General features: G+C 48.6%; 1 protein-coding gene across 1 annotated transcript in view; it reads right to left on the bottom strand.

Annotated features, from left to right (window-relative positions):
- Nucleotides 1–7,583: 7,583 nt before the first annotated feature.
- LOC111527932 overlaps nucleotides 7,584–12,929 on the bottom strand; it is a 61,724-nt gene continuing 56,378 nt past the window's right edge. Inside the window, 1 exon segment of the mRNA XM_023194501.3 lies at nucleotides 7,584–9,522. Within this exon segment, the coding sequence (XP_023050269.2) occupies nucleotides 7,656–9,522 (1,867 nt within the window). The 3' untranslated portion in view covers nucleotides 7,584–7,655.

Raw genomic sequence — 12,929 nt, 5'->3', positions numbered from 1 at the left:
TTCTTGAGATGCAGTCTCACTCTATTGCCTATGCTGGAGTGTACTGGTGCAGTCTTGGCTCACTACAATCTCTGCCTCCAGGATTCAAATGATCCTCCGGCCTCAGCCTCCCAAGTAGCTGAGACTACCGGCGCACGCCACCACGCCCAGCTAATTCTTGCATTTTTAGTAGAGACAGGGTTTCACCATGTTGGCTGGGCTGGTATTGAACTCCTGACCTCAGGTGATCTTCCCGCCTCGGCCTCCCAAGTGCTAGGATTATAGGCATGAGCCACCACGCCTGGCCTATGGTGCATTTTTGATATTCTTTTTTTGTGGATGTTTTTAAAAATCAAACCTGCAGTGAATGTCTCAGACTCACCCCTGGGAACGTGGGAGAAACAAGCTCCAGTCCTGATGGGGCCCAGGTGAAGACCCTGGCTGCCACCCACCAGCTCTGGGGCGGCTCGCTGGTCCTGGTCAGTGCTGGGTTAAGGTGACTTTCCAGCCTGCACCCTGTCATGAGGTTTCTGTGCCACTGAGTCCTTCATGTCTGCAAGCTGACAGCTGGAGTGTCTGACCCCAGAGGCCACAAAGCAATCTCAATATTGTGACAGGAAGGCCTCATCCCAGACACACTTGACTGGATCTTTACAAAATATGCTTCTCCACACACACGCAGACACATGCCTTGCCGTGCCCCGAGGGGTCCAGACGGTGCACTTGAGGCCCCTTTCTCTGGAATTCAGCTGTCAACCGCATCAGCGGCCTTTTCGCACAGCGGGGAGTTCGCTAATGTGTGTGCAGCCAAATGAACTTGGATAAAACCCCAGACAGCCGGGTACCTCCAGCCACCACAATCTCTCTGCAGAGTAACCATGAGAAATTACCCGGAAGGGTTTTCAGCAGCAGGTTCTCCACGCTGGAGAACCCACCTCCACTCCAGACCTTGCACCGGAAGGCCAGGCATGTCCAGCCTCTTGGGTGCTGCCTTCACCGTGGTCAGTCCCCTCACCCTGTGTTCCCTGAGTGTGGTGAGCTGGGCCTGGGGGACTCACCAGCCTTGCACCTCACTCGTGTGTGGAGTACTGAAGAGTGGGGGACCTGGTGAGCCAAGGCTGAGGCCTTGTTTTTAGTTCTGGAGTGCTGAGTCCTCTACAGCAGAGTTCCCCACCTGGCACTGAGCACGTGGGTACAGCACAGGTGTCAGCGTGAACACGACAGACGAGGCTGAGCTGCGGCCAGATGTCTTTGTTGACCTCGAGGCTTGGTCTGTCACCAGAGGATGCTCAGCCCACAGCCTCCCTTAGTACAAAGACAGTTGCCTCCACTACACAACCCGTGTTTTTAGAGACAAGGTCTCACTCCGTGGCCCAGGCTGGAGTGCAGTGCCACGATCATAGCTCACTGTGTCTTTGACCTCCAAGCCTCAGCCTCCCAGGTAGCTGGGACCACAGACGCCTGCCACCACGCCTGGCTCCTGCAACTTTTCAAAACAATTATTTTTATGTTTTGTAGAGACAAGGTCTCACTGTGTTACCCAGGCTGGCCTCGAACTCCTGGGCTCAAGTGATCCTCCCGCCTTGGGCTCCCAAAGTGCTGAGAGGACAGGTATGAGCCACCGTGTTCAGCCCTACCGCAACTTTTTAAAAAGTCAGTGGGAGCAAGTGGGTTCTTGGCCTCACGAATGTGTTCGGGGTGGGTTTCCTTGAACTGGGAGGCTCTTGGAGGTTGCCTTAGTGAACTGGATCCTGGCCCAGCCTGGAGACGAACTGGAGATCAGAGGTTGACGAGGTCACATCCTGAATGTGGATCAACCTCCCTGTTCCGACCTGCACCTCCCCAGCTGTTGGCCTGTCAGGGTCCACCTGGATGTTCCATGGGTGTCTGGGGCACCATCACACTTTATGGCCAAACAAGGAGGGGGGTCCCACTGTCAGCTTAAGAAGGTGACGGACCCCCATGTGTGACCCACGGTCCCTCTCTCCCTCTCACTAATCGTATCATGTGCTGGGCCCCAGCAGACACTGTGGCCCTTGCCAACAGGGGCCTGTGGAGAGCTTATCATGAGAACCTGCAGGAGCTGCAGGGCCACCGGAAGGACAGGATGAGGCAGTTGCCTCTGTCTTATTGCTCTCATTGGACAGAAGCAACCGAAACTGAGGCTCCAGGAGACTGCTGGAGCCACCCCTGCAGGCAGCACACAGGATGCAGAGGGGCTGAGGGAGGGTCAGGAGGCCGATGGGGGGCATCCTACTTGGACACCCCAGGACAGGCCAGAGGCGCTCAGCAGCGCCATCAGGTGAGTGGGCAGCCCTTTGCCCACCCCAGCACTTGCACCCCTACAGGGAGGCTTTGAGATTTTGGTAGGAGCTATCAGTGGCCAGTGCCTGGGGAGGGCCTGCCCCCATCACCCCTCCGCGGGCAAGGAGCAAGCTCACTCCTAAGAGTGTGTAGGGAAAACAAGGAGGCCAGGGGAGCCCCAGCCCCCAGGAGTAAGTGGGTATGTGTCGGGGGAGGAGAGTCGGAGGGAGTCCCACACACCGTACCTGAGAAAAGAGTGGGAGGGCCGCACAGCACATCACAGCTTCCCGATGGGTGTTCACTGTAGGCTGATGTCACAGGCGTGGTGGGTTTAGGGGCCTCTCGTTTGTCTATTTGTTTTGAGTTTACATTGAGTTTATATCAGTATATATTTGTTACATGATTAAAAACAACTTAGCTTGGCATTAGTGAGTTATGAGATTTTTTTTTTCTTTAGAAATTGTCCATGCATTATTCATGCAAGAAACACTGGCCTTGCATGACACAGGACCCGTGTCCCTGGCTCTGTAGTGCAGGGGGTGCTAATCAGGATGTGCTGCACTTTGCTGTGAAGACCAGTACCCCCACCTCACCAGGATCTTGGGAAAGGTGTTTTTCTTTGCGGGGCTCTGTTCCTGCCCTTCCTGCATCTCAGGGATGTGGTAAGGAAGAAGTGTATGGAAGTGCTTAGGAATCTGCATGAGAGACACACTCCAGCCCGTCATCTGTCAATCTGTCTGACCGTTTGCCAAATCTCTATTGAACACTCCTAATCCCTCTGCTAGAGGCAGGCCCATTCACACTTAGGGATGCCCACAGAGCCCTGAAAGTCACATTATTCCTCATTTACAGATTAATAAATGGAGCTTGAAGAGGTTAAGACGCTTCCCCAAGGTCACCCAGCTGCCAGGCAGGCACCAGACTGCCCACGTGTTGTGACAGGCACTGGAGTGATGGATGGTGATGTCGGGTATGTTAAGAGCAGGTGCCCTGTGGGATCGAAAAGGGGTGGGATGGGCGGGCATTGGCTTCTCCATTGCCTCTGCAGGGCTTGCCTTCCCCCTAATGCACCGACCTCATCTGAGCTGTTCTGCTCTACTGCACATGGCCCGGGGGCCGTGAGTAATGCTGGAGGAGCTGGGCCCTGGGGAGAGCGAGGGGTTGTCTTTCAGGGAAGACTGGCCACATCAGCTGGAAGTACTGTAAGTATGGCCTCACAATGAGTGAAATTAAAAGAATACAAAATGAAATTTTATTAACCCACTCTGAAAGTGAGTACATCGTCTGCCACATGAGGAGCTCTGAACAGATGCAGAGCAAAGGAAATTGAATTGTGGCGGTGGTGATGCTGTGTTGGTGGTGATGGTGAGATGAAGATGATGTGAGGTGAAGATGGTGGTGACGGTGATGATCACGACGGTGATGAAGGTGATGATGGGGGTGGCAATGGTGAGGATTATGATACGAGGATGATGAAAATGGTGGTGGTGATGCCTGTGAGAATGATGCTGATAATGATATTGATGATCACTACCACTCATTGCTACTTTGGGCCAGACCCTGTATGGGACATCAGACTGGAGTGCAGTGGCACCATCAGAGCTCACTTGCAGCCTCCACCTCCCTGGGCTCAGGCAGTCCTCCCACCTCAGCCTCCCGAGTAGCTGGGATTCCAGATTCTGCCCTGTTCTGTCTGAAGTCTTCCTCTGCCTGTCTCTTGTAGGGACACTTGAGATTTCATTTACGGCCCATTCATAGTCTAGGATAATCTCTGCATTACCAGATCTTCAACAATCATTTGCAAAGGCCATTCTTTCCCAATATAATATAATGTTTACAGATTCCAGGGACTAGGACCTGATATCCTGTGGGGCCATTTGTCAGATTACCTCAAACCACCAATCCCACAGCTGAGCACCAGCCAACTGTGGGTGTGGAAGAGAGTCTAGATGAGACAAACTGAGGAATCCCATCTAACCCAGCTAGAACTGATAACCACAGAATCCTGAGCTAATAAATGAGCATTGTTTTAAACCATTAAGTTTTGGAGAAGTTTGTTATGCAGCAAAAGCTAACTGATATATAATAATTTTGTTTGACTGACAGTACCTAAAACCCACTTTTAACCCCAACCTCCCCTCTGGATTTAGTTTATTTTTACAACATGCCTTGTGAAAACACTTGTTTAAGAATTTCCGGCCGGGTGCGGTGGCTCAAGCCTGTAATCCCAGCACTTTGGGAGGCCGAGATGGGCGGATCACGAGGTCAGGAGATCGAGACCATCCTGGCTAACACGGTGAAACCCCGTCTCTACTAAGAAATACAAAAACTAGCCGGGCGAGGTGGCGGGTGCCTGTAGTCCCAGCTATTCGGGAGGCTGAGGCAGGAGAATGGCGTGAACCCAGGAGGCGGAGCTTGCAGTGAGCTGAGATCCGGCCACTGCACTCCAGCCAGGGGGACAGAGTGAGACTCTGTCTCAAAAAAAAAAAAAAAAAAAAATGGTTATAGAGAAACAAAGTTTCCAGGTGCAGGGGCTCTACATCTGTCATAAGATGTTATATATGTGGGCTCTGCCAGACACATACTCAAGGTTTTATTGTTATCTCTTGAGTAAAATCCAGGGAACTTCCTACCTTGCTTGCTTCAGTACCTTATCAGTTAATTGGACCCTGAAATGTTGAGAGTCAGCTTACACAAGTTAACTCCTTGAGGAAGGGGGTGGGTAAGGAGTCCTTGAAGCCGTGTAAATGACTTTCTCAGCTAAGGGAGAGCTTATTCATGTGGAAACAAGGCTAGGTGATTAAGGGAGAAAGGGAGAGTCTACAAACAAAGTTGGTAAAAAACAAGGTTAGGTATTACAAGAGCAGGGCAAAGGAAAGCATAAACAGCACTCCAGTTAGACCTCTGCCTGTTAGGGCACAATGCTGCCCACATTCAGATTCTACGTGAGATTAGAAACCGAACCTTACCTCACAATGGGACATTTTTTTCATTTGAGGGAGAAGGTTAAAGCATTACTGAGTACTGGTGATTGTTTTGGTGTTTATTTGCACCCCTCTGTGTCAAGTTGCAGGGCTTTGTTTGATGTCTCAGTGTTTTTTGGCTTAAGAGTCCAAGATAACAGACTTCCTGCCATAAAACAACATCATCAACACCCAGGAATCCACAATTCTGTTGAAAAATGGGCAAAAATGGCTTCCCTCTTCTTTCCCCTGCTGTGTGCAGCTCAACAGTCTCTAATGAGCAGTGGACGAGAGGGGTCCCCACCTGGGCTCTGCACTGGGTGAGTCCCTTGACCTCTTGGTCTTTAGTTCTGTGGTTTCTTTGTCCACTCATCCATTCATTCCCTCATTCATTTGTTCATATACAGAACAAATATTCATGAAGCACCTACTGTGTGTCTGGTTTTTGGGTGACAGTTGTGAGTAGGACAAATGGTCCCTGGCCATCAGGTCATGCCTGTGGACCCATGCTAACCTTGGAGGTCTTACTGGTGATATTCAGGGCTCATTTTAGTTCCTAAACAATGAATTCTGTGGTTCTAAGTCACAGGAGTAAATGGAAGTGCTATAGTAAGCCTTTGCGATTCCAAACCCTTTATGGAAGGAGCAGTGGCTATCTGAGCCTCGCCAGGCTCTCTTCTTTTGCTCTGCGGTGGGACTGAGGCCCCACACACCCTGCATTTCAAGTGGCCTAAATGTTCCAATTAACCCCATCCCTGCACTCCCTTCAGACTGGACACCGTCTTCCTGTGGCCTAAATGTTCCAATCCACCCTATCCCTGCACCCCGTTCAGACACCGCCTTCCTGCACACAGACTCCACAGACCACCCAGACTCCGCAGACCAGCCCCTTGTCCTGTGTCCAGATAGTGAATTATGAGCCCCTTTCAGGTGTCCAGGCCAAAGGCTCACTCTTGCCTTCTCTGTCTGCGGCCGTCAGGTCAGTGCCCTACGGTGATCTAAGAACTGGGCATCCAGTGGCCTCTACCTGGCCGTCTGGGATGGCCCTGATTGCAGAAAGGAGGCCGTGTGGTCCACCACTCATTCGATGCTGAGCCTCAGCCCTCAGCTTGGAAACATGGTCACCAGACACCATGGTTGTGGGGCCCCTTCCGGGTGAACGTCTGGGCATGTCTCCTGGCGCATGCTCCTCGTGTCCCTTTCCTTTGAACATTTTTGTGGGTTCATAAATAACTTTTTAAGCAAAGAGAATTCTGTATGCATTTCCTTTAGTATAAAATGCACTGAATTAAATGAAGTTGAAAAGTATATCTTTGGAATCCAGAGATTAAGCTTTCAAATATGTGTAATTATACCCATAGAAATAAGTTAAATATTCACCCAGCAATCTGAGAGTTTAAGAAACTTTAATTTCAAGGAAAATGTCAGTAGTTAAGGCCCCAAATCACTTGTGTAGACATGCAAAGCACGACATCATCTTACGTCAGACCTGGGAGAAAAATGTCTTTGCTGTTAGGCCTGGAACCCCCAGTGCCATCTTGCGGCCTTCGTTTTGGGAACACCGCTGTGAGGAAAACAGGAAACTGAGTAAGAACAGATTTGCTGAAAAGAGAAGAGGGTTAGTTCAAGGAGTCTAAAATTGATACTTGCTTATTCAGGCTTTGATTAGGAATCTGTTTATTTTGGTTTCAGGAACGTTTATCAAACCTGGTCTTCAGATTTTCTAACCTACAACAGATGAAAACAAAACACTGGGAAGAGAAGTGAGCAGGGACCCTAGAGATGGGCAGCCTGAGATCCCTGAAAGCAGAAGTGAGGGGTTGCAGTGTCCAATGAGAAGGGACCAGCAAAGTTGAGGGAGGACTCAAGATGTGGCTATTTGGGGCCATTCAGGGTTCAGGGAAACGGCTGTACATCCCTGCTCAGTCCTCAGGGCATCACCCAGAAACCATGACAGGAGCTGAGGGAAGCAGCACTGTCATGTGATTTCCATCCAAAGCTGCATTTCTGGGGGAAAGTTAGTTACCTGAAGACTTCATGCCTACAGAGGGCCTCAATCCCCAGCAGCACCAGGCAAAGAGAAGTGCCGGTCTCTGCATGAGGTGTTGGAAGTGGTGCATGCAGGGAGTTGCAAGAGGACCACACTCAAATCTCTAAGACTAATTCAAGTTCTGGGGGTCCAAAGCTAGGCTAAATTATGGGGAGCATCCAGGCTGCTCAGCAATGGCCCAGGAGACACCAAATGGGGCCCTCCAGGGGGCTGTGGCTGCCACCACTACTGGCTTCACGTGACCCACATGGCAGTAACCTGCTACCTTTGCAAAATCTGTGTCCCCACTCTGGACCCCACAGCAACCCAAGCCGAGGCTGGGCCAGCTCCATTGCCCCTCCCTGTACTGTCTCTCTGGGCTAAGGCCCTGACATGTCCACATTTGCCAGCAGCTCTGTACTGGACCAGTGTGGTGGGGTGCCCTTCCCTGCTGGTCCCGGTTTTCTGAGACCCTGTGTACCAACACCCACCCGGAGCCTAATGTCACAGCTGCCCTGCATGGACATGGGAGGCCAGGCCAGGTCAGTGGGGCAGATAGGCTGGACCAGGCTAGGTGGCACCTGTGGTCTGTCTTTGACTTGTCTCATAAGCTCTGCTGGGCTGCTGTAGTGGTTGCCACCTGAATGTGCGGAGCTGTTGGCAGAGTCAGGAGAGGGGAAGGGGTTCTGCTGAGGAGCCTGGGGAATGGCATCTCTCAGGTGGCCAGCCTGGTGATGGACACGTGGTGCCCCTTCTCTCACCTGCCCACAGTGCTCCTGGCTCTGCAGCACCCCCTGCACCCACTGCTGCTGCTTGGTGGCTGGGTTGGGGTCTGCAGTGTGAGAGCCCTGCATGGCTGAGGATCCAGGCAGAAGTACTTGGGAAGGACAGGCTGGACTCCTGGAAAGCTGGTTTGGCTCCAGTGAGTGGGGTGGATGCTCTCCCTCTCCAGATTTTTCCTCTGGTGTCCCAGATGCCCCCTGCACAGACGGGGGCTGACCTCTGTACAAGCTGGGGCTGGGTGGCTGTGTGCATGGAAGGCAGGAGTCAACCATCCATGGGCAGCTGAAGGGGTCAGGCTGGGCCTGCCCTGCTTTCTGCTCTGCCACCACCTCCATGGGGACTGCAACTGGATGGCCCTGGATGGGGGAATCCCAGATGCTGCCCAAACGGTGGGTACCACATGGGTTGACACATAAAGTGGGGTCTGAGGGGATCAAGGACCCCTGGCCCTGACCACTGTGTGTGGAGGTCCAGGGCATAGATTCCTTGCAAAAATTCAGAACACCAGGGCCTGGTGGAGCCAGGTGTCCAGGAACATCTTCTCCTAAAGAGAGAAAAGGTGTATGGCTCGGCTGAAAACCCTGAGCAGGCCGGCTTGGGCTGGAGGCCTGAGGCAGTGGGCTGAGGTCAAACGTTGGCTTCTGACACATCTCAAAGTTCGAAGGCACTGCCTGGCTGTGCCAAGGCCACCACTGTGGGGGCCCCTGGAGGGGGTTCTGGAGTGTGGGGCCAGGGACAGAAGGACCAGTGATGAGACAATCCTGGGGCTGTGCTTGAGGGTAGCTGGGCACCAAGGCCACATTTGGAGGTGGAGTTACTTCTGTGGCTAGCTGGGCTGAGCCCTGAGAAGATGGTGGATTCAGGGTCTGTGGAGAAGTCATGCTGGCTGGTGGGGGTAAGCCCACGTTCCCAGTGTCATAAAACTGGGTCTCCTTCTCCCTGTAGAGTTTTCTTCCTTGGCTGGGTGGTGGCAGGTGGCAGTTCTGAGGTCCTGCAGGGCCCAAGTCAACTCCTTGAAGCTTCTCTTCCCACAGACGCTGGTTGAGATTGGTGACAGCTAGGTGCTGGAGGGTGGAGCAAAGGTCAGGCTGTTCTTCCTTGTCCTTCTCCAGCAGGGTCTCAATGAGGGCCAGGAGGGAGCTGCCTTCCTCCTTCTCTTTCTCTTCCTTGTCCTCACATCTGTTATCAGACCCCTGCCTCTCTAAGGGTGAGCCCTGGAGGGTGGGAGCAATGCAGGACAAGTACACAGATTCATTTTGCTGCATCATGGCTCCAAGGAGAGATCCGGGGCACGAAGAGTCCTGGCCAGCTGGAAGACCCTTCCTAGCCCTGGTCCTCTTCCTGGCTGGGAGGGCAGTCAGGGCGCTTGGGAGGCTGCTCTCATACAGGACGGCCTCCCCAGTAGTGAAGGTGAACGGCAGCTGCAGGGCCCGTTTGCGCAGGTGCTCCTCCCCCTCCAAGTTCCTGTGGTTAAGGAAACACAAGCCCACATCCAGGAGCTGGTATATGAATGACAAAGGGGCAGGACACCATCTTTTCTGTCTTTTCCAGCCAAAGAAGAAAGAAAAGCCACAATGGCAAGTTCACTTGCTTTTCTCTTGCATTTTTTGGAGTACAGTATTCTTCGTAACTATTCTCTATCTTGCATTATGAAATAGTCTCAGAGAAAACTGCTTATGTGTGGGATGAGTATTCCAAAATTCCACTCAGGAATTCCCTAAACTTCAAGTTTACTTTGAAAATAAATCATTACACAAAAATGATATATGAACCATTTATCACGGGGAAGAATGATTTCTCCCTTCATCGCTCCCTCCCTTCCAACAGACTCATGGGAATGGCTATTATCAGGCTGGCCTGAGAGTCACTAACACTGTGACTGTAACATGACCAGCAAGGTTGGAACCTTCCTTCAGTGATCTGTCACTGCTTGGAATTGCACATTTTGTTTGAAGTTCCACAAAGGAAAACTGGCTGAATTAAAATGTAATGTCTGGTGGAAGCTGACCAGAATGATAGGGACACATGACACTCTATCACTGGATGAAACTTTCACGAAGTTGAAGGCCACTTCACCCCTTTTGTTATACCCTTTGTCTTTAAATTTGCTTTGTCTCATGTTGATATAGCTGCTCTGGTGTTCTTGTGCTCACTGCTTACCTCTTATGCTTCTTTACATCTAATTACTTTCAATCTTTTAGTGTCATTATTTAAAACTGTATCTTGTTTAGAAGGCATACAGTTAGGTCCTGATTTTTAATCCATTCTGACAATCTGTGTCCTTTAACTGGAGTTGTCTTAGTCTGTTTCGTGTTGATACAATAAAATACCTGAGACTGGGTAAGAAAAGTTTATTTGGCTCACAATTCTGGAGGCTGGAAAGTCCAAAATCGGGCAGCCTACCTAGTGAGGGTCTTGTGCTACTTCAATTCATGGTGAAAAGCAGAAAAGGCAAGTGTGCATGTGCACAAAGACCAAACACAAGGAAGAACAACCTGCTCTGTAGTAATGAATTCAGTCCTGCAAGAATGAGAACTCATTCCAGAGAGACAGAATGAATCTATTCATGAGAGCTCCACCCCATGGCCCAAACACCTCTTATCAGGCCTCATCTCTCAGCACCACCACACTGGGAATCAAATTTCAACATGAATTTTGGCAGGGACAAACCACGTCCAAACAATAGCAGAAGTCTTTTGTCTATTAACCTGTAGATGTAATTATTGATATGGTTGAATTTGGGGCTTCTGTTTTACTGTTTGCTTTCTGTTTGTCACCTCTGCTTTTTATTCCTCTGTTCTGCAGAAAAAGTCCTGCCTAGAGAGAGGATTTTTTTTTTTTTTAAAGAAACTCATCTCAACTTACCTACTTTTTGGCTACACCTTTTGCATTATGTTTTTATGGTTGTTCTAGGAATTACTTTTCACTATTGACTTTTCATTGTCTACTTAGAATTAATACTGTGACACTACATAAAACATATGCACCTTGCAACTGTATAGTACACACACCCCCAATGCCTGTTCTTGATGTTAGAGTTGGCAGATTTACCACATCCACGTGTTATAAATCCTACAATATGCTATTTTTTTTTTTTTTTTGCTTTAAGCAGTCATTTGTACTTTAAATAAAGGGGAAAATAATCTTTTATATTTATCCACCTGTTTACCATTTCCCAAACTCTCCATTCCTGTCTCAAGTTTCAGTTGTTTCACCAGGTATTCTTTCCCTTCATCTTGACAAATTTCTGTTAGCATTTCTTGTCTATTTTTGGCAACAAATTATTAGCTTTTAAAATTCAAATGATACTGTCATTCATTACAAAATTCAGAGTTGACCGTTTTTAAAGCACTTTAAATATATTGTTCTAATGTCTTGTGATCTCCATTGTTTCTGAGAATTCTATAATAATTGTAATCAGTGTTCCCTATGTATAATGTACTTTTCTCTCTGATTGCTTTCAAAGTTTTTCTCTTTATTTTTGGTGTTTGACGGTCTGACTAGATATGCCTTTGTATAGTTTTCTTTGTATTTATCTTGTTTGGAATTTGATGATTGTTCTGATCCATAAAGTTACAACGTTCACTAAATTGGGAAAGTTTCCAGCCATTATTTCTTCAAATCTTTCTTTTCTCAGCTCCGTTTGATCTCTGCTCTTCTTCTGGGACTCTATTTGCCCATATATTAGACCTTTTATCATTGTCCCGCAGATCCCTGAAGCTGTTTATTTCTTTTTTCAATCTTTTAAAATCTTTGTTCTTCAGATTGGATAATTCTATTGCTCTATCTTCAAGTTCACAAACTCTCCTGCCATCTTCAATCTGTTATGTACACCCAGTGAATTATTTATTTGTAGATATTGTTCCAAATATTCTGTTTCTATTTTTTTCTGCTGAGATTTCTTATCTTTTCATTCATCATAAGTACATTTTCCTTTATGTCCATGAGCATAATTATAATAGTTGCTATAAAATTCTTATCCAGCTGGGTGCGGTGGCTCACGCCTGTAATTCCAGCACTTTGGGAGGCCGAGGCAAGCAGATCACGAGGTCAGGAGATCAAGACCATCCTGGCTAACACAGTGAAACCCTGTCTGTACTAAAAATACAAAAAATTAGCCGGGCGTGGTGGCGGGCACCTGTAGTCCCAGCTACTTGGGAGGCTGAGGCAGGAGAATGGTGTGAACCCAGGAGGTGGAGCTTGCAGTGAGCCGAGATCATGCCACTCCACTCCAGCCTGGGTGACAAAGCGAGATTCTCTCTCAAAAACAAAAACAAAAACAAAAAAAATCTTATCCAATACTTGGGTCATCTTAGGATTGGTCTCTATTGGTTGCATTTTCTTTTGAGATTTTCTTTCCTGTTTCCTCATATGTCAAGTAATTTTGGATTATATCCTGGATATCATGGTGACACACTGTAGATTTTGTATTCTATTCTATCCTTCCAAAGAGTATTGATTTTTTGGTTTGGTTTTGTGTAACTGGATGACTTAAAATGCAAATGCAAACTATGTTTCCCTTGTGGTGGGCAACAGTGGAAATCTCTGTTCAGTTCCTTTGATCTTAAGTTGGTTGCTGTAAATCTATCTCAATGCTTGCATGATTCAGTGGTCAGCAGAAATTTAGATTGAGTTAATTCATAAAATATAAAGGCTCCTCTTTTCTGGATCATTCATTTCTAGCTTTGCTCCTTCATTTGCAGCTGCTGCAGTTACCATAATCTATGTTCTCTGGTTCTTGAGACATTAAGATGATGAGTCATCATTTCAGTTTTTAACTGCCCAGCACCAAGTAGAGTTTTTCTCAGACAAAAAGCAGTAAAAAGCAGGAAACTCAACAAGGGCCATTCCTTTCTTTCAAGCATTGACTC

Source organism: Piliocolobus tephrosceles, chromosome 19 (genome assembly GCF_002776525.5).
Source record: "Piliocolobus tephrosceles isolate RC106 chromosome 19, ASM277652v3, whole genome shotgun sequence".
NCBI lineage: Eukaryota > Metazoa > Chordata > Mammalia > Primates > Cercopithecidae > Piliocolobus > Piliocolobus tephrosceles.
The sequence above is the reverse complement of the archived record's forward strand: the minus strand, read 5'-3'. Positions and strand labels throughout refer to the sequence as shown.